The 27,868-nt window shown below is 51.3% G+C and overlaps 1 protein-coding gene across 1 annotated transcript in view; it reads left to right on the forward strand.

Moving 5' to 3' along the window:
* Positions 1–19,320, forward strand: part of ZNRF4 (zinc and ring finger 4) — a 65,221-nt gene extending 45,901 nt beyond the window's left edge. Inside the window, 1 exon segment of the mRNA XM_024746021.1 lies at positions 18,154–19,320. Coding sequence (XP_024601789.1) covers positions 18,154–19,320 — 1,167 coding nt within the window.
* The last annotated feature ends 8,548 nt before the right edge of the window (positions 19,321–27,868 follow it).

The following is a 27,868-nucleotide window of genomic DNA, read 5'->3' on the forward strand; positions in this document are numbered from 1 at the left end:
TTTTGCGGTACGCGGGCCTCTTACTGCTGTGGTCTCTCCAGACGCACAGGCTCAGCGGCCGTGGCTCACGGGCCCAGCCGCTCCGCGGCATGTGGGATCTTCCCGGACCGGGGCACGAACCCGTGTCCCCCGCATCGGCAGGCGGACTCCCAACCACTGCGCCGCCAGGGAAGCCCTGGAATCTTTTTGGCACCACACTGTCCCATACAGTAGCCCCTAGTTACCTGTGGCTATTTAAATTTAAATTAATCAGAATAAAATAAAATCCGATTGAAAGCAGGGTCTCAAAGAGATGTTTGTACATCCATCTTGATAACAGCATTATTCACGATAGCTGAGAGGTGGATGCAGCCCCAGTGTCCATCAACAGATAAACGGATAAACAAAATGCGGTCCATCCATACACTGGATTATCATTCAACCTTAAAAAGAAAGGACATTCTGACACCTGCTACAAGGTGGATGAACCTTGAGGACATGACGCTCAGAGAAATAAGCCAGTGACAAAAGGACAAATACTGTCTGATTCCACTCACAGGAGGTCCTAGAGGAGTCACGTCCATAGAGACAGGGAGTAGATGGTGGGGGCCAGGGGCTGGGGGAAGGGATGGGAAGTCAGTTAATGGGGACAGAGTTTCAGTTTGGGAAGATGAGAAAGTTCTGGAGATGGACAGTGGGGCTGTTCACATGACAGTATAAATGTACTTAATGCCACTGGAGCTGTGCACTTAATAACGGCTAAAACGGTAAATTTTATGCTATGAGTATTTTACCACGATTTAAAAAATAAAATAATTAAATAAATTTAAAATGCAGTCCCACAGTTGCACTGGACACAGAAACTACATGCCGCTGGTGGCTCCCATATCGGACAGGACAGATATAGACCATTTCTATCTTCACAAGAAGTTCATCAAGAACTTGCTTTAATGCCTCCTCACATGCACTAATTTTCCTTTTAAAGAGGAAGGAGGCCTCGTGGTCACAGCTTGGGGCCCAGGACAGGGAGAATTTTATAAGTGTGCTTTGTTTTTCACTGTGGATCCCCAACTGTTCTCCGCAGAGAGCCAGAGGGCCCCAGTGAGCACCTGAGTCAGGCCCCGCCGCTCCTCTGCCCCACAGCCCTCCAGGGCTCCCACCTCCCTTGGGATAAAACCTCAAGTCCTCCCCTGCAGCCCACAAGGCCCTGCACGACCTGCCCCGTCCCCTCCCTGCCCTCCCCTCCTCCCTCTCTCCCCCTTGCTCATTCTGCTCCAGACACACGGGCTCTTCACTGTTCCTCCAACACACCAGGCATGGTCCTGCCCCTGGACCTTTGCACGGGCTGTTCTCTCTGCTGGCAAGCTGTTCCTTCAGAAACCTACATGGCTCCCTCTCACCTCCTTTGGGTTTTTGCTCAAGGGTCTCCTGGGTGAAACCCTCATTTTCATCCTAATTAAAAATTGCAGAGTTTATTCAGAATTTACAGATAGCTCCTATCCTACCTTCCAGACAAGAGCCTGGGGCTCAGAATCTGGAACTCTCTGAACAGTACTCCTAGGATGGGGGTCTAGAATGCCCTGGCCTGCCCATGACCTTGTCCTCAGCCTGGCCTGTCCCCAGCTGGCTCTGCCCCCCTCCCTCCAGGAGCTCAGAAATTTGCCCGGTGCACAGATGCCAGACAGGAAAATTAATTGGGCCTTGCTAGGGCTGCTCTCCCCGCTCCTCGTCAATAACAGCCATAAAGCAGAATTTATGCAGCAGTGCTGGCTCCGGATGGAAACTGGGAGGAGGGGTAACGTTCTAGAAAAGTCAATCCCCTCACCACGGGAACAGGCGGCAGCTGGGGCTCCAGAACACCAGAGCCAACTTCCTGCTGCCTTTCTAGAGGTTGCACCTTTCCCAGGGTTGGGTGGGTGGGGAGGAAAGAAGATGCCCCCTGGCTTACCCAGTCCTTGGTCAGGAACCACTTACCTAAATATATTCCACATTTATAAGCACCTACCGTGGGTCAAGTGTTTTGGGGACATTAATGGTTTTAATTGGGAGTTAGGGATTACTTTTTATGTCTACTTTAACCAGCAGGGAAACTGGCACATAGAGGTTAAGCAACTTGCTTAAGGTCGCACAGCTGCTGCTCTCACACTCACCCCTGGCTTAGGGGTTTGTGGGGACCAGGATGTGACAAAGGCGATGTAGGCAGTCAGGGAAGATGTGACCTGCCAGCTGGAGGACACCAGGAACACCCCATCCTCATCACCACTGTGGCTGGGGATCTGGTTGGGGACCCAGCTTATGCACCTAGGCTCTACACAGTCACAGACTGATTTAGCTAAGGGCTGCTGGCCACAGCTAGAACTGTTGAATGGAACCTGATTTGAAGCCCTTGCATATGCCGATCCTTTGGTCTCCATTGCCTTTCCTCCCCTTTCCCTTCTGAGAAGGGGCTCTTCTAGGCATCCCTGGGAAGTTGAGTGGCCTGTGGGTTCAAAGCCTGGCTCTGCTGTGTGACTTTGGGGAGGTGTATTCCCCTCTCTGGGCTTAGCTTCCTCATCTGAAAAATGGAGATAATTGTGGAGTTGCACAGAGCAAGTACAGTTAGCGGAGCTTCCAACCCTGACCAAGCGCTCGGCAAACGGGGGGCTATTTTATTACTATTCTTACTGTTTTTGTGTCACCCTCTGACTGCAGAGAGACACGAGGCCGTTACATCTCCCTCTCCCCGGAGCCCTTTCCGCAATCCCCGGACAAAACCCAGTGGCCTCCCTCTCCAGCAGACACTGCAGGGACGGTTTTGATGGACATGTTTTTTGCATGGAAAAAAACTGGAGGATTTGTATTTTGCCAAAAGTGTCATCGGAGAGAAAATATTTCCTTCATTTCTTTCTAGTGTTGATGAAAAAAAAACCAGCCACAGGCACTGCAGCCCAGCATCCTCTTCAGCCTCCAGATCACCCTCCCAACCCTCCCCAAGCCCAGCTCCCCACCCGCTCCTCTCCGGTCTTTGTCTGGCTTTTCCCCTTGAGAATCTCACCGTCTCTCAGTCCCTTCACCTCTGTCTCCCTCCTCAGTGAGTTTGGAATAAGGAAATGACACAGGACCTGTGATATGCAAAATGAGGAGTTTGCCTGGAGAAGGGGGTGAGTGGGAGGAATGATCCAGGCAGAGAGGGAACAGCATATGCAAAGGCCCTGGGGCAGCACCGTGCCTGGTGTGTTGGAGGAACAGCCAGGAGGCCCGTGTGTCTGGAGCAGAGTGAGCGAGGGGGAGAGAAGGAGGAGAGGAGGGCAGGGAGGGGACGGAGCAGGTCATGCAGGGCCTTGTGGGCCAGGGGGAGGCCTGGGTTTTATGGAGCCCTGGGAGGATGTTTGGGGGGGTGGGGTGTAAATATATCCCTTGGGAATGGGTTGGAGGGGTACAGAGTAGAGGTGTGGAGGCCAAGGAAGAGAGCCCTGGCCACCCAGCCTGGCTCGAGGGTAGAAAGATGAGGAACAAACACCCTCCCACACACGCTGGGAGATGTCAGCAGCATCCAGTGAAACTCAAAATAAACCGAACTCAGCCTCTGCCCCCGTTCTAGAGTGACAGAGAGATATGTCCAGTCACTGTCACTTTGGCATTGAAGGACAGACCACCAGAAACTGCCCGAAGCCCACCACCGGGGTGGGTGACCCCTGCACCTCGGATAAGTAATGACTACACAGCTGTGACAGAGGATGAGGTCAGCTATGTGAGCAGGTGTGGACTGCTTAGGGACACGTGGACAGCGGTAAGAGGAAGCCACAGGACAATCATGTGGGCAGAGAAAGTTCTGGAAGCATTTGCATCAGAATGTCAATGGGGGGTACCCAAGGCAAGGGGTTTTATTTTGTTTTGTTTTGTTTTATTATTACTTTTTAAAATTTAGGTGAAATTCACATCACACAAAATTAACCAACCTGGTGGCATTAAGTGTATTCCCAATGTTATAACACTTTTGGTTCCAAAACATTCTAATCACCCCAAAAGAAAACCCAGTACCCCCCAAATATAGTGTTACTTCTTACATTGAAAAAATAATTTTTATTGTGGTTAAATACACATAAATGCCCCCTGCTCCTGGTGGCCCCAGGTGTTCCTTGGCATGTGGCAGCATCCCTCCAATCTCTGTCTCCATCTTCACGTGACCATGTTCTCTCTGGGTCTCTGTGCTCTCCTTTTTTTAAAATTTTATTTTATATTGGAGTAGAGTTGATTAACAATGTTGTGTTAGTTTCAGGTGTACAGCAAAGCGATTCAGTGATACATATACATGTATCTATTCTTTTTCTAATTCTTTTCCCAGTTAGGTTATTACAGAATATTGAGCAGAGTTCCCTGTGCTATACAGTAGGTCCTTGTTGGTTATCTATTTTAAGTATAGCAGCGTGTACACATATCAGTCCCAAACTCCCAATCTATCTCTCCTGCCCACCCTCCCCCTGGTAACCATAAGTTCGTTCTCTAAGCCTGTGAGTCTGTTTCTGTTTTTTTTTTTTTTTTTTTGGTACCCCGGCCCCTTCCCTTTTGGGGAATGGCTCACGGGCCCAGCCGCTCCGCGGCATGTGGGACCTTCCCGGACCGGGGCACGAACCCACGTCCCCTGCATCGACAGGCGGACTCTCAACCACTGTGCCACCAGGGAAGCCCTCTGTTTCTGTTTTGTAAATAAGTTCATTTTTATTTTTTTTTTTTAAGATTCTGCATTTAGGCAGTATCATATGGTATTCGTCTTTCTCTGTCTGACTTACTTCACTTAGCATAATAATCTCTGGGTCCATCCATGTTGTTGCAAATGGCATTACTTCATTCTTTTTAATGGCTGAGTCTCTCTTCTTTTTACATGGGTACCAGTCATTCGATTTAGGGCTCACCCTAGATGCAGGATGATTTCATTTCTAGATCCTGAACTAATTACATCTGCAAGGAGCTGATTTCCAAATAAGGTAACATTCTGGGGTTCCAGGTGATCATGAATTTTGCGGGGACACTATTCATCCCACCACACTATGTGAGGAACCATAGTCACGGGTTGCATTAGGATGAGGACATCTTTGGGGGCATATTATTCGGCCTCCCACATCATCTATCCTATTGTGTCCCTTCCCTGCTCAAAGGCACGGATCCTCATTGCCTTAGAATAAAATGGAAACACCTCACTGGGGCCCACAGAGCTCTACCTGGTCCAGAATCTGTGTTCTCCTCCCATATCCCTCTCCCCATCTCACTCGGTCTCCATTATCTTCACACAGGCCAAGTTTGTTCTTGCCTCAGGTCCTTTGCACTGGCTGTGGCCTCTGCCTGGAATGCCCTTTCTTACCTAGATCTTCTCACTCAGTTAGAACTCAAAGCTTACCACTGCAGAGAGACGTTCCCAGACCACCTGGGCAAAATCTCACCTCCCCCGTCTCCTCCCATGGCCTTTTACTATTGATAACTATAACTGCCTGGGTCCTCCAGTTCCCATCCTCACCTCTCATGGTCTGTCCTCCCCACAGCAGCCAGAGGGCACCTGTGAGCACCTGAGTCAGGCCAACCCCTCCTCTGCCCACAGCCCTCCAGGGCTCCCACCTCCCTCACGGTAAAAGCCCAAGTCCTCCCCTCCGCCCACAAGGCCCTGCACGACCTGCCCCGTCCCCTCCCTGCCCTCCCCTCCTCCCTCTCTCCCCATCGCTCACTGTGCTGCAGCCACAAGGACCTCTTTGCTGTTCCTCCAACACGCCGGGCACAGTCCTGCCCCAGGGCCTTTGCATGGACTGTGCCCTCGGCCTGGAATACCGTTGCTCAGATTCCCCCCACACACACATGGTTCCCTCCCTCACCTCCCTCAGGTGTCTGCTCAGATGTCATCTCCTCAGTGAGCCCCTCTTATCATTTCACCCTCTTCCGTCTCTGACATACTATACCTTCTCCCTGCTTCGTTGTTTTCCCCACAGCATTGATTATCCAACACACCATACAATTATTTATAGTGTTTATTGCTCATTGCCCATCCTCCCCTCTGGACTTGAGCCCTGAGAGGGCTGCTCCTGGGTCTGTCTTGGCCACTGCTAGTCTGCAACCTGAAACCCAGGGTCAGCAATAGGAGACACTCAGATGAGTATCTTCTGTGTAACACAGGTTGACTTACTTTCCATCCTGGAGCCTCAGTTTCCATATCTGTCTAATGGGGTTATGATCCGTCCTTCCGTAGGGCTGTTGAGAGTCTCCGGCCATCCCCCAATTCTGCAGAAGCTCTTGGCCAGCTGGGCTCTGGCACACGGTAAGAGCCTGAGTTTCTCACTCTCATTCCATTACTCAGACCCAGCGTGGGAGGTGACAGCCCTGCAGATGCCACTGGCTCAGGCTGGACCACTGGGGCCAAGACACTGTCATATTTGGTAAATTGCAGGCAGGCGGCTCCCAACACTGCAGCACCAAAGACAGGCAGGGACGTGACAGGAAATTTTCTGGGCTCCCTTTTGAGACCTGGGGCTGGGCACAGAGTTGGAGGAATGGGAGACTTCCCTGTCCCTCTCTGGGTCTCAATTTCTGCATCAGCAAAAAGAAGAGACCTTGAGATTATTGAGGCATCTCTGAGTTCCTTCAGCCATATCCTACACTGAGTCTCTGACCAAATCCTTTCATGGCTTTGAGCCTCCATATGTAAAGTGCAGGGCTAAAAAAAGAAGAAATAAGGTCTGAACATGGCAGGTGGTAACCATTGGTCTCCTTTGCTCCTCCATTCCCAGCTCCCAGGACAGGGCCCAGAGCTCAACAAACAGTAATAGACCCTCCTTATGATAGCTAACCTTATTGAGCACCTACTGTATACCCGGCCCCACACTGAGAACATTATAAGTATTTTAGGTCTAATTTAAGCTTTAAAGCAGCCCTGTGATATAGGGTACAATTATTATCCCCGTCTTGCAAACAGGGAAACCGAGGCTCAGAGAGGTAAAGACAGTCACCTAAGGTCACACAGCCAAGAAATTGTCGAGGCTGAATTGCACCGGGTCCTCTGATCCCAAGTCTGTGTTCTAAACTGTCATACTCCACAGCCCCAGGAAACATCTGTCGAATGAATAAACGAGTGTTGATCCTTGGGAAGGGGGAGGGGGCTCTTGGCCACTTTCCATAATGACATAGGGGCCTCCAGTTTTTCCCCTGAGAGTAAGGTCATGCCCAGACCCCCTGCCACCCCCTACATCCTCTTGGCACATCTGCCACCTTGCAAAGAGGCAGCCAGGGAAACTCATTCTTCCATTGAACCCAGGGCAAAAGCTCCCCATATCCTTGAGACCCTTCTGGCAGGGGAAGGAATGAAGAAAAGACAGGAGAGAACAGGAGGGAAAGGAAAGCGAAGGGACGGGAGGGAAGAAGGGGGGAAATCTCCCCATGTGTCCACCTGCACCTCCTTTAAAAACAAAATATAAAAAAACGAGAGAGCTGCGTGTGTGCGCGCGTGCACGCACAGACCTATGAAATATTTAGGCGGTGCCCAATGTGTTTATGGCTGTAATTAATCTTGTGTCTTGTTGGCGGAGAGCAGAACGTTAAGAAATTACTTTTCCGGGCCTGGGTGAAGTGCGGGCTGGCGAGGCTCCTTTCCCCGGATGGAGGCTTGTGGAGCGCAAGGGTGGGGAGGAAGTGTATCTGGGGCAAGCTTGTGGCCCCGGACTGCAGCCTCAGGAAGATTCCCCCAAAATTCCCCCAACCCCATGCCTGTCCCCCACCCCCATTATGGTCACCCACGAACTTTGCAACCCAGCTGGTACCTCCTGCACCCTGGGCACTGGGCTAAGTGCTTGGCATTTTGGGGGAAGGGGTTATTTCATTCATTTGTTTTTATAGCTTTATTGAGGTATAGTTTGCATACAGTAAAATGCAAATATTTGAAGGGTGAGTTGGATGTGTTTTCATGCGGGCACATCACCCCCGCCAGGTCCCTTGGGTCCCTTTGTAACTCCTCCCTACTGCCCCTCACCGCCCCCCCCCAATCCCCTGACACCACTGATCTGCCTTCAGTCACTATAGGTTAGTTTGCATTTTCTGGGTATCACGTGGTGTGCATTCTTCCATCTGGCTTCCGTGTCATTTGTCTCAGGGCTTCGTTCCTCCCCACAGCTGAGGAATGTTCCATGGTTCATATGGACCACGGTTTGCTTATCCATTTACCTGTTGATGGACAGTTTGGTGGTTTCCAGTTTGGGGCTGCTCTGGACTTGCAGGTACATGTCTTTGTACGGATGTGTGATCTCTTTTTCTTGAGCAGATCCCTAAGAGTGGAATTGCTGGGTCATATAGTAGGTGTGCGTTTCGCTTTTTAAGAAGTTAGTTTAAGCTTTGGAAACGTGATGACAGCACATGCGAAGCGCTGGGCGTGGATCGTCTTGTTCCATCCAGAAGACAGCTCAGTCGCAAGAAGGAGAGATTGAGGACAGGCCATGTGGCTGGGAAGTGGCAGAGCTGGGACTCGAACGCAGGGCTGTCTGTGCCCAGAACGTCACCCGTGGGCTGCACTCTGCCGAGCTGGGACAGAAGCGTGTGGCATTTCAACGTGTTTCTCTTTCCCAACTTGGCCATGAGCAACTCTGATTCTGCATGAGGGCCAGGTGTCCAGTAGGTGCTTAAAAAATGCAAGCAGAAACCAAGATGAGAGCCGTAAATCTGGCTGCAAATCAGTTCTCACTCTTTCCTGAGCTGAAACCCACAGTGGCTCCCCAGTGCCTTTAGGGTAAAGCTTAAATTCCATAATGCAACCTACAGGTTTGTTCAAATTCTGGCCCTATTCCTCTTCCACCCATGCCAGCCTCTCTATTTGCAGAATACCCAAACATGGTCCTGCCACAGGGCCTTTGCACCTGCCATTCCCTCTGCCTGGAATGCTCCACTCCTGAGTTACACGTGGGAAGCCTTCAGGTCTCAGCTCAAAAGTCACCTCCTCAGGGAAGCCCTCCCTGACTTCCCTGTCTAAATCAGCTCCACCCAGTCCCCTCTGTGGCATCCATCACCCTGTGATTTCCTCTTCCTAGCTCTTATTCCTCTCTGGAATTCTATGATACATTTATTTACTTAAAAAACTCATTACACATTTACATAGCACTCACTGTCTGCCCGACCTGGTTCTAAGCATGGACTTCACGTGTCTTAACTCATCTAAACTTTTAATTAATTAATTTATTTATTTATTTATTTTTGGCTGTGTTGGACCTTTGTTGCTGTGTGCAGGGTTTCTCTAGCTGCGGCGAGCGGGGGGCTACTCTCCTCTGTGGTGTGCGGGCTTCTCATTGCGGTGGCTTCTCTCGTTGCAGAGCACAGGCTCCAGGCGCGCAGGCTTCAGTAGTTGCAGCACGTGGGCTCAGTAGTTGTGGCTCGCGGGCTCTAGAGTGCAGCCTCAGTAGTGGTGGCGCACAGTCTTAGTTGCTCCGCAGCATGTGGGGTCTTCCAGACCAGGGCTCGAACTTGTGTCCCCTGCATTGTCAGGAAGATTCTTAACCACTGCACCACCAGGGAAGTCCCTCATCTGAACTTTTAAACAACTCCGTGTGTTGGGTAGTGTTATTATCTCCATTTACAGATGAGGAAACAGACACGGAGAGGTTCAGGCCACACAGCCAGGAGGCATGTGAGCTCTGGGGGTATGTGCTCACGGTCTGTCACCCCCGCAGGACCAGCCTGAGCCATCCTCAGCTGTGCACCTGGTTCTAGCACAGAGTACGGTTCAGTGTGGTGGGTAAACAGACCCTGTTTTTACAGACGAAGCAGCAGAAGTTCCAGGGGGAGGTAACTTGCCTGGTGGCAGGGCCAGCTTTGAACCTGCTTCTTGGACCTGCTAACCCCATGTCCTGCACCATCCCCAGAGGACCCCCAAACTGTGAGCCCCAGAGCCTCCGAGCAGCTTCAGCAGGTGCTAGTTCAGACTGCGAACAGATGCTTGCTATTTTAAACCCACTGTTTAACTCATTAAGACAGCTGTTTCCCATCCCCAAAGTCGGCGGAATTAGAATTAAATTCATTCCAGAATTAAACACACACATACACACACGCATACCCTGCCACCATTTGGAGGCAAAACTTGTTAGCATTTAGGCAAGCTGTGCCTTCGAGCCTGGGGACGGGGCTTGGCTTCCGCCTGCCAAGTTAGATCATGGCCCAGTAGTTGCCAGTTGGGCCCAGAGGGCCCAGATTCCTGTGTTTACCCAGGTCTCCACCGTTAGAGTCCAACTGCCAACTGGATGTCCCCCTGGACTTCTCCCTGACCCTTCAGGCCCTGGGGGGCCCAGACAAAGCCGAGCGTTTGCACCTGAATTGGCTTTCCCTCCTGGGTCCCCATCTGAGGGACAGGCCTCCCACCGTCCCCTGCTGCTCACAGCGGAGTCCAGATCTCAGCTCCTCTTCTTCCTCTCCCTTCACCTCTTAGGTCCAAATGGTCAGGACTCACTGGTGATGCCATTTCCAAACAGCTACTTCCCCTACTGCTATCGCACCAGTCCGAGCCTCCGTCACCTCCAGCTTGCCCCTGCCTCCTTCCTGGGCTGCTGGCTTCCACCCTTACCCCCAGCTGACTGTTTTCCTTCAGCAGCCAGAGGGATTTTCCTAGAGTCTCAATTGGATTGTGCCACTCTCTCGCTTAAAATCCTCCAGTGCAGTGCTGTCCGGTAGAACTTTCTGTGACTGATGGAATGTTCTAGACCTGTGCCACCAAACACAGTCACCCACAGGTGGCACGTGTGAGTGAGGAGCTGAATGGTTAATTTTATTTCATTTTAATGAACTGAGATAAGCCCAGGTAGATGGTGGCTGCCGTATTGGTCAGTGCAGCTGTAAAGTCTCTTCAGCTAATGCTGTCGGCCTGTCCAGATCCCCTGGGCCCTCACCATTTCCCTGCACTGCTGGGAGGCATCCCAGCTCTGACTCTCTGCCTAAGCCTGCTCTGCTCACACCCACGGCAGGTGAGAAGTATCTCAGAGTTCGTGCCATTCCCTCCAGCAGCCCCCAACCAATGGCCAGCAGGAACAGGAGTGTAAATACCCCAGCTCCCTCATTCCCAGAGCCAGGCAACTCTGAAGTTCACGCTCTGCAGAGGTCCCCAATGGGACTGAGCCCCATCTGCCCACCACAGTCACCTACTCACGAATGCACCCTGGATGGGCTTCTTCCCATCCCTCCCACACTCCCTCACTCCCTCCTGGGGCTTCCTGGGATCACCTCCCACATAAACTGCTTGCACCCGAAACCTGTCTCAGGGCTGCTTGCAGGGAGCCCAGATAGGCCAGGCTCTGCTCCTCCCCCCGCTTCCTCTCCCTCTTCCTCCCCATCGTCCTTCATTTTAGTGCCTTAAGCCTCTTTGGTTGTTTATTTAAAAAATGTTTTCTTTCGGAATAATTTTAGATTTACAGAAAAGCAGCAGAAATATAAGTGGCATTCCTGCATACCCTCCACCCAGCTTCCCCTAATGTTAACATCATATGTAACCCGGTAAGATGATGAAAACCAGCAAAGTAATACAGGTACAATATTACTAACGAACTTACAGACCTTACTGAAGTTTTACCATGAGTGTCCAGGATCCCACCCAGGATCACTCAGTGAATCTCATCGTCATATCACCCTGGCGTCCTTCACTCTGGAACACTTCCTCAGTCTTTCCGTGTCTTCCATGACCTTGACATTTATGAAGAGCACTGGCCAGGGATTTTGCAGAAGGTCCCTCAGTTCTGATCTGTCCAACGTCTGCTCACGGTTGGACTGGGGTCGTGCGTTTTTGCCCAGAATCCCACGAGGGTGATGTTGCATCCTTCTTGGTGTAGGATGTCAAGAGACTCAGGAAGTTGCTCTATCTCATCACCAGTGATGTTAACCTTGATCGCGTGGTTAGGACAGCACCACATTTCCCCCCTGGAAAGTTACCTTCTTACCTTTCAAATCTGTAAATATCGTGGGAGGGTTACTTTGACAATATGTAACCAGCCTGTTTCTCCTTAAACTTTCACCCACACCTTCTAGCATTCTTCCATTGATTGGATACTTAGACCCTTTATCTTATCTTCACATTGTCTTGTGAAACGTTCTCATTCACTTGTTTGAAGCTTTTCTTCCTCTGCTGGACAGAGCCTCCTAGAGGGTGGGGGCTGGGTCTGTCCCAGTCGCTCCTGTGTCCCCAGTGCCTGGTGCACACACAGCAGGTGCATGAGCAAATATTTGATTTGAAAGGACACCAATCAACAAATCCCAGGTGCTCATGAAGTATGATTTGGTGGCACCCCAAGGATGTTCTAGAAGCGAAGGCCTTCCCTCACTTCGGGCTTCCATTCAAATGTCCCCACCTTGGGGAGCCCTTCCCTGAGTGCACCAACTAATGCTGCCTGATTTCCTTCATAGCACGTCCCACCTTGAAATTATTTTTTTTGCTGGTTGATGGTTTATTCATTCAGTTAATTTGTGTCCTGGCTATCTCCCCTCCTCTCAGCTAGAATATAATCTCTGTAAATTCAGGAGTTTTGTCTTGGTCACTACTGTGTACCCATCACCTGGCACATTGTCCTGTGCAGACAGACCCCTCCCCTCAGCAATGTTTTCTGTCTTCACAAATTTAATTATTCTATCATAAAAACTGGGACCTCGGGCTTCCCTGGTGGCGCAGTGGTTGAGGGTCCGCCTGCCGATGCAGGGGACACGGGTTCGTGCCCCGGTCCGGGAAGATCCCACATGCCGCGGAGCGGCTGGGCCCGTGAGCCATGGCCGCTGAGCCTGCGCGTCCGGAGCCTGTGCTCCGCAACGGGAGAGGCCGCAGCAGTGAGAGGCCTGCATACAGCAAAAAAAACCAAACAAAAAAAAACTGGGACCTCGGAGAGGAAAGGTGGGAAGACACATGAAGCCATCTGACCTCAGACAGCAAGTCTGTGATGGGCAGCTGGATGCCTCGCCCAGCAAGGGCAGGAGGTTTGGGGAGCCTGGGGGGTGGAAGATGGTCCCTCCTCCTCTTAGCTGTGGCACTTGGGGAGGATGGTCCCCCCTTTGCATGCTAGCTTCCTCCTGGCAAAAGTAGGAAAAAGCACAGCCCCAAACTCAAAAGACAGTGGGAAGGTCCATTGGCAATTGTGTTCAGAGACTGTTGGCTCTGCACTGATGCCCTTCATTTTACAGATGGGAAGGTGTGATGCTGAGACTGGGAGGGACTTACTCAGCCAGTAAGTGAGGACTGTGCTGGGCCTTAAACCCAGCTCCCCTCTCTCACCATGTCACAGAGATGTGCCTTTGCTTTCAAGCTGACAAAACCCACTGTGGGTTATCTGCTGTGGGCCAGGTGTGGGACTGAGAAGTGGGGGATGAGAGAGAGGCAGGCAGAGAAAGACACAGAGAGACAGACACACACACAGAAAGTAGCATGAGAGACAAGAAAAGAGAGTAAATTAGACAAGGAGACACAGGGACAGGGTGACAGAGACCAAAAAACTTACATAGGGAGACAGGGACAGACAGAGACAGAGACAGAAATCTCAGGACAAGGACTTACAGCAGAGACAGATAGTAACAAATAGAGATATTGGCACAGAGACATAGAAAGACTGAGACAGAGAGAAAGTTAGAGAGAGAGGGACAGAGACAGAGGCAGAAACAAAAGAGGCAAAGACAAAAAGCAACCCTGACTGAGACACAAAGATAGAGAAGGAGGGAGAGAGAGACATAAATAGAGATACGTAGAGAGGAGAAACAGAGAGACAGAGGGGCCCAGGGCAGCCTTCCTGTGGATAACTCACTGGCAATTTATCAAGGACCCCTGACAGACCTCCAAGTCCACCCCCCTCCAGCTCAAGCCCCAGGCCCCTGGGGCCACACGGGTTTCCTGAATCGCAATCCTGCTGGATGGGTATGTGTACTGCATGCCCGCCCATGTATGTGCAAGTTTAGCATCCAATTTACAGGAGATGCACCAAGGAAGGAATATGATGTGACTCTGACTTCTGGAGAAATCAGAGTGAACACTGGCACATCTCATCACCCCATCTGATATGTGCTTTATAACTAACAGTCAGAGGAACCAGTCATCTATGGTATGTCCCCTCCAGCATAATCAAAGTAGGTTCTTGCTAGAAATATTTGGGGAAGGAGACAGCATGAAGCAGAAAAAGAAAATCAAACTTACAGTTGATCCTAGTGTCTTCTCCTATGAGGTTCTGGAAGACTCACCACTCCCCTATGAGGTTTGTTGTGTGGGGATAGACATCCTCTCTCAGGCAAAAAGAGGAATATAACTGGCTCATGTCACAGGGGTACACGTCTGTATGGCCCTCAGGCTCAGATGGACTGAAGTGCTCAAATGACGTTTTTAGGACCTGGGTCTCTCCTGGTCTCTTTGTTCTGCTTTCTTGTGCATTCTTCTGTTCTCAGGCAGCGTCTTAGGTTGGGTTGGCCTAGGAGCAGACCCCAAAGCAAGGATTTGAATGCCAGTTATTTATTTTGGAAGTGATCTCAGCAAACACTGGGAGGGGAGTGGCAGGAGGGAGACAGGAAAAGGAAGGCAACCCATGAAGGAAGCATTGTCAGGAGCAAGTTATCATGGGGACAGTTGGGGCCCAGTCTCACTGGGGGCCTCTAGGAGATGGTGAGGGATGTGCACCCCAGAGTCATCTCATTTGAGGAGCGAGAGATGGGGCATTTGTCCACTCGCCTCCATTTTTCATTGTTTCTGGGCTGCTCCTCAGGGTGTTAATTCCCTGGCACACCAGAAGAGACTTCAGAAGGAGTGCCACCTGGGACTTCCCTGGTGGTCCAGTGGTTAAGACTCCACGCTCCCAATGCAGGGGGCTCAGGTTCGATCCCTGGTCAGGGAACTAAATCCTGCATGCCGCAATTAAGACCTGGTGCAGCCAAATAAATAAATATTAAAAAAAAAAAAAAAAAAAAAAAAGGAGTGCGACCCTGCCAACACCTTGATCTTGGACTTCTGGCCTCTAGAAGCACAAGATAATACATCTGTTCTCAGCCACCCAGTTTATGGTACTTTGTTACAGCAGCCCTAGGAAACTAATACACCCTATTTATCAACTGCCCATCTTTGGAGAACTCTTTCTTCTTGTCCTCTACTATCATGCACCTGTTCCTTTACCCTAAGGATCTACATTTTATCTTTCTTTAAAAAGAAAATTTTGTGAGAGTCATAAACGAAAAACCCATATCTCTTGCCACGAAGGGATGGGACTCACAAGAAACAAAGACACAAAAAACAAAACGGATGTTTTGTTTTAAAATGCCAACGGGGCCAAGAACCTGTCTCTTAGGGAAATTAGCAATTGCCAGAAAGATATTAAAGACTGTAGCACCAAACAAGTCTTTCTTGAAGTAAGCCCCAGGGGGAGACATTCATGGTCACCTCCCCTTTTGTCCTTCACACCCACTCACTCATTCAGGGATATAGTTCCCTCTTAGTCTCTCTGTCCCATTCCCCAGTCCCTCCCCTGATGCTACAGCTGCCTCCTTGGCTTCTCCACCTCTTTCTCTCTTTCTACAACCCACCCTCCACGCAACAACCAGAGGGCTCTTTCAGAAACATAAATCTCTTTTATTTCAGGAGGAATAAGTGAATTTATTCCCATCGCAAAAGATGCAAACAGTGCAGAAATATATAGAGCAGAAATGGGAAACAAAATCCAGTCATGTCCCGCCTCTACTCTAAACTTTCTGTGGCTCCTCGTCATTCTCTGTGTAAACCCCAAGGCCATCGACATTCAAGGTTTGGGTCTGGTCCTGCCCCTCCTTCCCCCATCTCTCTCCTATCCTTGAGTAAGACCCTCTTTTTAGCCACTCTGAATGGCTTGTCATATCCAACCATTCAGATCTCTCTCTCTCTCTCTCTCTCTCTCTCTCTCCCTCCCTCCCTCTCTCTCTCTCTCTCACTCACCTCAGGACCTTTGCACGTGCCATTTGCATCCCCAACATGCTGTTCTCTGCCCCCTTACACCAACTTCATCCTTACCCTCCAGTCTCAGTGCGGTGACACCTCATGTTTTTTTGGCCTCACCCAGATGCAGACCCTAGGACAAGGATTCCATTGTGCCTTCACTTCTACAGCTGCCATAACGAGGGGATTCAAAACAACAGAAATTTATTCCCTCACAGTTCTGGAGGCTGGAAGTCCAAAATCAAAGTATCAGCCCAGTTGATTCCTTCTTGCAGGTTCAGAGGGAAAATCTGTTCCGTGCCTCACTCCCAGCTCCTGGTGGTTGCTGGCCACCCTTGGCATCCCTTGGCTAGTAGACACATCCCTCCAATCTCTGCCTCTGTTGTCACATGGCCTTCTGCCTGTTTCACTCCTGCGTCTCTTCTCTATCATTGGCCGAGGCCTGCTCTGGGAGGTATTAGACCAACTGAGAAAACCTAAAGAATAAGTAGCCAGCCTGGCAAACTATGGTTGAGGAGAGAGAATTCTGTTCCTGGCAGAGGGAACAGCATTTGCAAAGTTCTAGAGGTCAGCAAATCATGATGCATTTAGAACATTGAAAAGCACTGAGGGGACTTCCCTGGTGGTACAGTGGTTAGGAATCTGCCTGCCAATGAAGGGGACATGGGTTCAAGCCCTGGTCTGGGAAGATCCCACATGCTGAGGAGCAACGAAGCCCATGCGCCACAACTACTGAAGCCCATGCGCCTAGAGCCCGTGCTCTGCAACAAGAGAAGCCACTGCAATGAGAAGCCGATGCACCGCAACGAAGAGTAGTCTCCGCTCACTGCAACTAGAGAAAGCCCGCGTGCAGCAACGAAGACCCAACGCAGCCAAAAATAAATAAATAAATAAACAAATAACTTTAAAAAGAAAGAAAAGCATTGAGGCTTTGGAGATTGGCAGGGGCTTGACCATGGGAGAGCTTGTAGGACACAGAAATGAACATGGACTTTATCTGGAGGGCAATGGGGAGCCATGGGAGAGTTTAGAGCATGGGAGAGACCAGAGGATTGAGATTTTAGAAATATCCCTGGCTGGCATGTGGTGATGAACTGAAAGAGTTGTGAACTGGAGGCAGGTCTGTTATGGGAGAATGAAAAAATTCAGACCCTATGCTGAATGCCAATCAGGCATTCTCTCATTTAATTCTTATACCACCAGCCCTACAAGACGGGTTTCTCATCATTACACCCATTTTACAGATCTGGAAGCTGGGGCCCAGAGAGCTTAAGTGACTTATCTGGCATCACACAGCTTGTCAATGACAGAGCAAGGAATCAGGGCTTGAGTAGGCTGCCCAGCCAGGTGGCAGACTCACGGTGGGAGATTTGGGTATGAGGAGTTGGGGGGTCATGAGGCTGATGGCCAGGGCTCTGGCTGAGGGATGAGGGACAGCTGGAGACCCGGCTAGAAAGGAAGCTCTGACCTGAGAGAATAAAGCCAGTGCAGGTGCTGAGGACTTGGACCACCCACTCCTGCCAGCCCAGCCCTGACCTTGGCACTTCTCCCTCCCCCCATATCAAGTCAGTTAGACTCTGAGGACATATGAACTGAGAACCTGAAGGGTGAGAAAGAGCCGATCACAGGGAGAAAGGGTATTCCAGGCTGAGGGAACAGCCTGTGCAAAGGCCCTGAGGCAGGACCGGGCCTGGTGTGTTGGAGGCACAGCAAGGAGACCCATGTGTCTGGAGCAGAGTGAGCGAGGGGAAGAGAGGGAGGATATCTGGGATTTGGGCTCTAAGACCTCATGGGCAGAGGGTACCCTGAACAAGTCTGAGTCCCCTGGAAATCTCTAAAGGGGGGGGAAATTAGCCCCTTCCTCAGTGGGTCCCTAGGAGGCTTGGGGAGATGATGTTGGCAGAATGTAAGTGTGAGGGCCGGATCCAAGCCATGGGGTGGTGGTGGGGCAGCCGCCAGCCCACTTTGTGGCACCTCTGGGCCTTACGAGGTCCAGGAGCTGGGGATGCGCTGAGCCTTCCAGAAGTTTTTGTGAAGGTTGCCCAGCCCCCCAGGTCAGAGCCCCAGGAATTCTGTCTTGGTGGGGGGTGTGGGTGAGGGACCAGGATGTAACAGGATGATGTCACAGAGGCCGGGGGCATCTAGAACTCTGGGGGCTCCTGGTCTCAACGTCATCTGCTAGGAAGGCCGCCTGGGTAGGTCAGCTCCTCCTGGGACCAGCCTTCAAAGACACAATGCAGGCTGGGCTGCCACCAGGAGCTGTTTCTGTCTAGGGCCACGCAGGTCCCAGCTGTTCCGCCTAACTGCCTATGAGCCACCCGTTCAAGCTCCATTCACACCCCAGCCATGGGCCCCCTGGGAGGTCCTGGAGATGCCTGGAGGCCTCCTGTCCGTGGTCCCCAGCGGGACCTAGCTCCACACCACAGCCAGAGGAGGAGGGGCTGGCCATGGGGCAGCCCTGGCCAGTCCTGGCCCTGGGGGCAGTCAGGGTCTCACTGATCCTTCTGGGGCTGCTGGTGCCCACACAGGCGGTGGTGCGAGCCGTGCTGGATGGTAACTCAAGCACCGTGGAGTTTGCGGACCTGCCGGCCCTGTTCAGGGTGCCCCTAGCCCCCGAAGGTGTGCGGGGCTACCTGACGGAGGCCAGACCAGCCAACGTGTGCCATCCCATCGAGGGCCCGCGGCCGGGCAACGGCTCCCTGGGTGCCATCGTGCTGATCCGCCGGTACGATTGCACGTTTGACCTCAAGGTGCTGCACGCCCAGCAGGCCGGCTTCCAGGCGGCCGTTGTGTACAACGTGCACTCTGACGACCTGGTGCTCATGGCCTACGTCTACGAGGACCTGCGGTGCCAGATCACCATCCCCTCGGTGTTCGTGGGCGAGGCCACCTCCCAGGACCTGCGGGTCATCGTGTGCTGCGATAAATTGGTCCACATCCTCCTGCTGCCCGACCACCCGGCCTGCCCGGACCTGGACTGCCACCCCATGCTGGCCATCTCCTGGGTGCTGGGCTGCACCCTGGCCCTGCTCGTGACCGCCTTCTTCGTTCTGTGGTATCTATGGAACTGGCTGCGGGCCTGGTGGGCCCGCGGGCCAGTGGTCAAGGCGTGGGCCAGCCAGAGGGCCCAGGTGAGCACTTTCACGAGGCTTCACGACCTGTGTGCCATCTGCCTGGATGAATATGAGGAAGGTGACCAGCTCAAGATCCTGCCCTGCTCCCATACCTACCACTGCAAGTGCATCAACCCCTGGTTCTCCCAGCCCACCCGGCGCTCCTGCCCCGTATGCAAGCAGTTGGTGGTCAGCACGGAGGACAGCTCTGACTCCACCGTCAGCAGCTATGGGTACGAGGAGGACCCCTCGCTGCCTGGTCACCGCCCCCCGATCTGGGCCATCCAGACCCGGCTGCGATCCCGGAGGCTGGAGCTGCTGACCTGAGCCAGCACCCCCCACCACTGGAGTGCCACCTCCGTGGGGGCAACTGAGACCAGCGAATCCTTGGAGGGGCCTCCAGAACCCCTCTGAGGCCCGCTGCCCCTGGCTGGTGGAGATTGGGCCGGGGAGGGTAGAAGTGAGGAGTGTTTCTAGTCTGGAGACTAGATAATAAAGTGGGTTTGAAAGCGGATTCTTGCCCTGGCTGCTGTGGGGCGGACTGGCCCCTCATGCCACGCGTGTGGCAAGCTGAGCCTAAGGCTGGCTCCTGGCATCTGTGGGCGAGTGAGGGTATATGGGGGCGGGGGGGCGGTATTCTCAGGGCTGCTGTGTATCATGTCCTTGGTGGCCCTGCGACGGGGCCCCTGTGCCTCCGTTCCGATACTGGGCACAGGAGTGGCTGATTTCCCATATGCTTATTATTCATTTAAACCTTAAACAAAAGATAAACTTGTTACTTTGGAATAATTTTAGCTTTACAGAAAAGTTGCAAAGGGACTAGAGATAGTTTCCATGGACGCCTTGCCCGGCTTTTCCTGAGTGTTCATGTCTTACATCAGCATAGCACGTTTGATTCAACCGAGAGAGCACCTTGGGTAGGTTACGATGAACTGAACTATGGATTTAATTTGAATTTCCTCAGCATTTCAACTATTTATAGTGGAAAGTGTCAAACACACCCAAGTAGAAAGAATGGAATAACGACCCTCCCCACGTGTACCCATCACTCAGATTCAATGATTTTCTACTGGCCACTCTGGTTTCCTCTATTCTTCCTCCTCTTTCGCTATTTTGATGCAAATCCCAGATGCTTTTTCATCTGTAAATGTTTCAATTTGTGTCTCTAAAGCAGTAGTTCTCAGCTGGGGTGGGGATGTTGTCCTCCCGGGGACACTGGGCAGTGTCTGGGGACATCTGTGGTCATCATGACTGGGGTTGGCTCCTGGCATCGAGGGCGTGGGACCAGGGAGGCTGCTCCCCACCCCACATCATCCAGGACGGCCTCGCCTCAGAGAATGATCTGGCCTGCAGGTCCACAGTGCTGAGGGGAGAGACCCTGCTTTATAAGATAAGACCCCTTAAAAAACTCCGCACACTCCAGTATCATATCCAGAATAATGATTCCTAAATAGCGTCAAGTATCCACCTAGGCAGCACATGGAAATGTACACGCTTACAATATACAATTTTTGTAGACTCTTTGAATCAGGATCTAGATAGAGTCTACGGTTATTGCTGATGGTCTCCTAAGTCTCTGTTAATCGAGAGCTTCTCTTGCCATCTTTCTCTCTTAAATTTTCCTTGCAATTTGTTTATGTGAGGCCACCAGGTCATTCACCCTGCACAGATGACCCGGATCTGGGTTTTGCTGAGTGGGTGTCCCTGTGGTGTCGTTTCACAGATGCGTCCGTCCCCCGTAGCTTCTGTTAATTTGTAGTTGAATTCAGAGACCAGCTCAGATGTGGTTTAATTTTATGGCGGACAGATAAGGTGTTTCTTCAGGTCCCAGTGCATGCTCTTCTCAGAAGGGTTGGGCCGGTGAAGGGGGTCTTCTAGGCAATGAATGAGGGGCAGATGCTAGGCTTGAGGCAAGCATGATCAGGAAGGTCCAGGAGGGAATATTGTATAGAATTTCTCAGAGGGCACAGTGTACGGGTGATAGTGGGATCTGGACCCGGTAGTCTGGTCTTGGTGGATTCATGAGGGAATGTCTGTGTTTGGTCAAATGTCTTCTTTTTCATTCACGGGAGTGGTTTTCACTTGTGCTTTGCGGTCTGTACTTCACTACATAGTTGGGAACCTCCAAGGTAGTTCAGAGGAAGGGGGTCTCTTCTTGGATGGATGATGGCAGAGTGGGCTGCTGGCCACAGCTCTGGTGTGTATGGGGTGGGCAGGGGCACAGAGACGTGGGCAGAGGTCCTTGCACGGGATGCTTGGGACATGGCAAAGACCTCCCACCCACCTTTTGAGGGACTTTGCTCCTAGCCTGATGGCCCTAAGGCCGCAAAAGGAAGCTGCATTATTCAGAGAACACTGCCTTGGTCCCTGTGGGTGGCCCAAAGCTGCCAAGAGCTGTGGGAGGCCAGAGCTGCCAAGCAGGGACAGGCCTCTCTGTCCGGCAGGCATGGGCTGGGATGAGGATGGAGAAGTGGAGACAGGGAGGAGCGTGTGTAGCAGTCAAGCTTGCAGTTGGCCGTGGGATCTGAGACCTGCCCAGAGCAGCTTAAGCACAGAGAGTTATTTGCTCATGAACTTGAGTAGTCAGTCCGGGGATAGCATGGAGGCTCCACGGTGTCCAGGGCCCGGGTTTCTTTTATCTTATTGTTCCACATCCTTAGCAAGTGACCTTCTCCTCGTGGGACAAGGCAGCTGCTTGAGCTCTTGCCATCACATCTGCCTGCCAGTCAATGAGGAGGAAGATGTGAGGAAGGGCTCGCCCTCTCCCTTTAAGGACACTTCCCCAGAAATCCCATACACCACTTCTGCTCACACCCCATTGGCCAGAACTTAGCCATGTGGCCACACTTGCCTAAAAGGATGCTGGAAAATGTAGTCTTTATTCTGAATGGCCAACGGTCCAGCAGAAAACCAGGGGTTCTACTACCATGGAAGAGAGAACAGATATTTGGGGTGGCCAGCATGCCTGCCACTGGTCCACAAGAGCTGTCCAATACATGTTTGTTGAATAAGTGAATGAATGAATGACTGAATGAATGAATCCCCACACCTCTAAGCCTGAGCATCCTTCAAGGTCACAGGCACCACAGGGGAGCAGGCACATCCCGGTTCACCAGAGAGATGACCTTTCTCACGACCATGCCAGCGGAGGGAATGAGCTCACCGTTACCAGGGATGGAACCCAGCTCTTACCGAGGCCCTACTGTGCTCCAGGCCCCAGGCCACATGGCTTCTTTCCACTATTAAACCTCTCTGAGCCTCGGTTTTCCCATCTGTAATATGGGGGCAGTAACAGCACCTGCCCTGCAGGGTTCCCCAAGCATGCACAGTGCCTGACACTGCCGGTATTTGTTGATTGACTAAGTGACCTACCCACAGCCCAGCTATAATATTGGGTGATCAGTGCTGTGATGGGGGAATCATAGGCACTGTGTTAACCCAAAGGGAGGTGCCTGACCCAGCCCAGAGAATCTGGGAGGCTTGCTGCAGGCAGTGTCTTCTAGACCGAGAGCAGAAAGAGCAGGAAATCAGCTCCTTGAAAAGGAAAAGTGAACCTGGCAGCTGGAACAGCATGGGCAAAGACCCCAGGCAGCCTAGTCTGGCATCCAGTGGGTGCTTAGTAAGTGTACACAGAGGTCCCTGCCCACAGTACCCTCTGAGAAGAGGCCTCAGCATCACCCCAGACTCCTCAGTCCCCCCACAGCCAGGTCTGGCCCCTTCTCCAGCCGTCTCCGGGAAAGCCGGGCGCTGCTAAGGATGGCCAGCTTAGTGAGGCCAGCCTGTGCCAGCCCCGTCAGCCCCGCCTTGACTGCTGCTTTAGGTAAGCACCAGCAGAGGCTGCCTCTTGTCCGTCCAGGGCATGCCCTGGCTGTGTTTGTCTAAGGGGGAGTATGGCCAAATGGGGAAACTGAGGCTCAGAGGACAGGGGACCAACCTCAGTGATGGGGGTGGCCTCAAGGATAACAGTAGCCACCAGCACGACTACGGAGCACACGCGGCATGGCGGGTCCTGCGCCATGCTCTTTCCGGCACTGACTCCTTGCATCCGGCGCCAGGTTCCTATGCATATACCCATTTTCCAGAGGAAGAAACTGACTCCGTGAAAGAGGATGTAGCCTTCGCAGGGCCACACTCCTGCACCCGAGACAGTCCCCTCCACTTAAATGGCTCTAACTTTGTTTTTTTTAATATGTTTTTAAAATTTATTTTATTTTATTTTTGGTTGCGTTGGGTCTTCGTTGCTGCACACGGGCTTTCTCTAGTTGCAGCGAGCAGGGGCTACTCCTAGTTGCAGTGCATGGGCTTCTCATTGCAGTGGCTTCTCTTGTTGTGGAACATGGGCTCTAGGCGCAGGGGCTTCAGTAGTTGTGGCTCGCAGGCCCTAAAGCACAGGCTCACTAGTTGTGGCTCGTGGGCTCAGTTGCTCCACAGCATGTGGGATCTTCCTGGACCAGGGCTCAAACCCGTGTCCCCTGCATCGGCAGGCGGACCCTCAACTGCTGCGCCACCAGGGAAGCCCGCAGTGGCTTCTCTTGTTGTGGAACATGGGCTCTAGGCGCAGGGGCTTCAGTAGTTGTGGCTCGCGGGCTCTAAAGCACAGGCTCACTAGTTGTGGCTCGTGGGCTCAGTTGCTCCACAGCATGTGGGATCTTCCTGGACCAGGGCTCAAACCCGTGTCCCCTGCATTGGCAGGCAGATTCCTAACCACTGCACCACCAGGGAAGCCCTATATATTAATTTTCATTGAAATATAGTTGCTTTACAATGTTGTGTTAGTTTCTTGCTGTACAGCAAAATGACTCAGTCATGCGTATACACATATCGACTCTTTTTCAGGTTTCCTTCCCATTTAGGTCACCACAGAGCACTGAGTAGAGTTCCCTGTGTTATACAGTAGGTCCTTATTAGTTATCTATTTTATTTTATTTTATTTATTTATTTTTAAGATTTTTCTTTGATGTGGACCATTTTTAAAGTCTTTATTGAATTTGTTACAATGTTGCTTCTGTTTTATGTTTTGGCTTTTTGGCCACAAGGCATGTAGGATCTTAGCTCCCCGACCAGGGGTCAAACCTGTACCCCCAGCTTTGGAAGGCAAAGTCTTAACCACTGGACCGCCAGGGAAGTCCAAGTTATCTATTTTATACATAGTGGTGTATATATGTCAATCCTAATCTCCCAATTCATCACCCCCTTCCCCCCCTTGGTAACCATAAGTTTGTTCTCTACATCTGTGACCCTACTCTGCTTTGCAAATAAGTTCATCTCTACCATTTCTGGATTCCACATATAAGCGATATTATACGATATTTGTTTTTCCCTTTCTGACTTGCTTCACTCTGTATGACAGTGTCTAGGTCCATTCACGTCTCTTCAAATGGCTCTATTTTGTTCCTTTTTAAATGGCTCTAACTTTGGATTCTGCATTCTGCTGGCCACCACCTCCCGATGTGTGTGTCATGGCTCCAGCTGTCTGTCTGTACAACAATTGGTGCTGACCGCCTACTTGTTCAAGCCTGTGCTGGGCACACTAGACATAGCAGTGACCAAGACAGACCCAGTCCCTGCCAGCATGGGACTCCCAGTCTGGTGGGAGGAATGGGCCATGACAAAGCAGTGACAGTGTGACTCGGGGGTGATGGGGGATGCACAGGTGCTGTGAGGGTCCACAGGGGCACTTGCCCCAGCCTGGAGGGTCATAGAAAGCTTCTCAGGCAGAGGGCATCTACCTCAAGACCTGAGGGATAGAACAGAAGCAATTGGGCAGGGCTGGGAAGGGTGTTCCAGGAGGAGGGAACAGCATATGCAAGGACCCAGAGTCCTACAAGGCCCAAGGGCTCTCAACTTTATTGGACACACACCCTCCTCAATATGCATACATATTTTTAGTAATAACAAGTAATGACACTTCAAGTTCATAGCAAAGCTCCCTTCAGCAGCCTGAAAACGCTTGGGCCCAACTATCCAAAAAGACAAATGGAATTGGGTCCTATTGTAATCAATCCTATTTTCCAGATGAGAAAACAGGCCCAGAGAAGTTAAGTGACTTGCCCCAGGGTAGAGAGCTGAGAAGGGACAAAGCTGGGTGGATGGCGGAATGAGAGGCAGAGTGACGCCCCCACTCCCAGTTCAGGCTGCTTAGGGCATCCCTCACCCCTGGCTCTTACCCAGCTCTTCCTCCAACCTCCTTTGGCGGATGCCAATCCACTCCAATGTGACCTGAGGATAGTGTGTTCGTCACCCCCTCTGCTCCACACCCTCTGCTCCTTATGATACAACCAGTGAAAAGCAGATTCCAAGGAACTCCCAGCAACCACTGGAGGCAGCTGCAAAATGGTGTGGGCCACAGGGAGGCTGGCTGCCCAGATCTCAGCCCTGATGGCATCTGGAAGGGAGGTTGTAAAGGTTGTGATTTATCACCTGACCCTCCTCCTCTGTCTCCACCTCGTCCCCACGCCCTGTCCTCTTCCTAGCCCACCCCTCCCAGCCAGGCCCAGGATGGGAGGACGCTTTTAGGAACAGATGGCTGCCTTCCTTGCCCAGGACTCTGCCAGTTAATTAACGCCGCCTGTAATTAAACTTCCCACAAATTAGCTGTCAGCTACACTAAAGGGAACCGTCCCTCTCAAATGCCACCTTGACTTGCTGAATTGTGAGCCTTGTCGACAAAATAATTAAAGGCAGAGGGAGGCAACCAAAATTTGGAGGCTTTTTTTTTTTTTTTTTCCTTTTCTAAATCTCTATCAGTGTCTGTGGCCAAATGCTCCCACCCCGGACTTGGGAATACAACCAGGCTGTTTTCTGAGGTTCAATGTATTTCCAAAACAATTTCTTTCCATTGTGAAGAAATTTTTATTGTGCATCTATTGTGTACCAGAAACTGTGTTAGGAGCTAGAGACCCAACAGTGACCATGGTAGGCACAGTCACTGCCTTCTTGGAACTTACATCCTTGACATACATTTTTTTTTTTTTTTTGGCCGTGCTGCCTGGCATGCAGGATCTTAGTTCTCCGACCAGGGATTGAACCTGTGCCCTGCATTGGGAGCGCAGAGTCTTAACCACTGGACCACCAGGGAAGTCCCTTGACGTACATTTTTAAAAGCAAAGGAAATAGATGAGGTTATTACAGCTGGGGGAAGAGCATTCAGGGAGAGGGAACAGCCAGTGCAAAGGCCCTGAGGCAGGACCAGTCATGATGGGGGCTGGACCAGGTGGAGACAGAGGAGGGGACAGAAGTGGGCCGATCTGGGATAGATTTTGCAGGCACAGGTGACAGGATTGTAGTAGTTCCCCCTTATCTGTGGTTTTGCTTTCCGTGGTTTCAGCTACCTGCCATCAACCAAGGTCTGAAAATATTAAATGGAAAGTTCCAGAAATCAACAATTCTTAAGTTTTAAATTGCTACCATTCTGAGCCACGTGATGAAATCTTGCACAGTCTCCCTCTGTCCCGCCCGGGGCTTGAATTATTCCTTTGTTCAGCATCTCCCACCTGCTCAGGCTTTAGTAGCTGTCTAGGTAATCAGGTTGACTGTCATCTTATCGCAGGGCTTGTGTTCAAGTAACCCTTATCTTACTTCATAGTGGCTGCAAAGCGCAAGCGTAGTGATTCTGGCAACTTGGATATATTCTAACTGTGCCTAATTTATCAATAGCCAATATTTTGTAATAAGTATAAATGGAGTGTAACCTTTAACAATTGTATTAAAAACTTGATTATAGGTATGTATGTATAGGAAAAAACATAGTATATATAGGGTTTGGTACTATCCGAGGTTGCAGGCATCCACTGAGGGTCTTGGAACGTTTCCCCCTGGGTAACGGGGGACTGTTGTGTATCATATGGAGGGGGTAGGGTAAGAGAAAGGGAAATAAGGGAGCAGCAGATTCCCGGATCTCTGACCCAGAAGTAGAAGAAATGGACAATTGATCCACAAAGATGCCAGATTTGCACAGAGTGAAGTCTTTTTCCAAAAAAAAAAAAAAAGTCTGCAGCTTCATACAGGCCAATTGCTAAGGCCCAGGGAGCATGGTTGGATGGAGTGAGCCCCCAGCTCAGGCCTCTGCACTCCAGTCTCCCCTGGGGGGTCTCCCTAGCATCAAGGATGGGGTGAATGGTGCCCATACTTGTTACAATGTAATCAGGTCCTGACGGCTGCAGAGTTGAGCCCCAGGAGATCCCAGGGGAGACCAGTGATGTGACTGCCAGATGCCCATGAGCTGCAGAGGCTCAAGCCCCAGCACCCTGGGGTCAGAGGAGGGTTATGCGAGCCTCACCAGGCAGGCAGGAAAGCCAACATGGACCTCTGTGTTCTTGGTCTTCCCAGGATATTTTGCAGGCTCACAGGACAGTTTTCAGGCCCTTGGAGCACCTCAGGGCCTTTGCACAAGCTGTACTTTCTGCTTGTGGACAGGAATACCCTGTTCTCCCTCCCCTACTATCCCTTTCTTCCCCCTTCAGGTCTTCACTCAGGTGTCACCTCTTCCAGGAAGCCTCCCTGAATGCCTCAGCCTGAGTCAAGTTCTTCCTCTGGGCCCCCACCAGGTCTGTGCTTCCCCCGTAATGGGCCCAATCACCCAGTGTTGTAACCACCCAGCACGACATCTGTCCTCTTTCCCTACTGAACTGTGAACTCTGTAAGGGCTGGGTCTGCCTTTGTCACTATGGTGTCCCCACTGCCTAAAGAAATTGGTGACACACAGTAGGCTCCATAAATAATAATAACTAATAATAGAGTGCATCTGAAACCCTTGGGGCCAGATGTGTTTTGGAATTCAGATGGTCCTAGATTTTAGGACGCTATTAAGGTGTACTCAGCATATATTAATAACATCCTCCAGCAGGGCATTCCCAATCAAACACAGTAACAATAG

Source organism: Neophocaena asiaeorientalis, unplaced genomic scaffold (genome assembly GCF_003031525.2).
Source record: "Neophocaena asiaeorientalis asiaeorientalis breed wild unplaced genomic scaffold, Neophocaena_asiaeorientalis_V1.1 scaffold357, whole genome shotgun sequence".
NCBI lineage: Eukaryota > Metazoa > Chordata > Mammalia > Artiodactyla > Phocoenidae > Neophocaena > Neophocaena asiaeorientalis.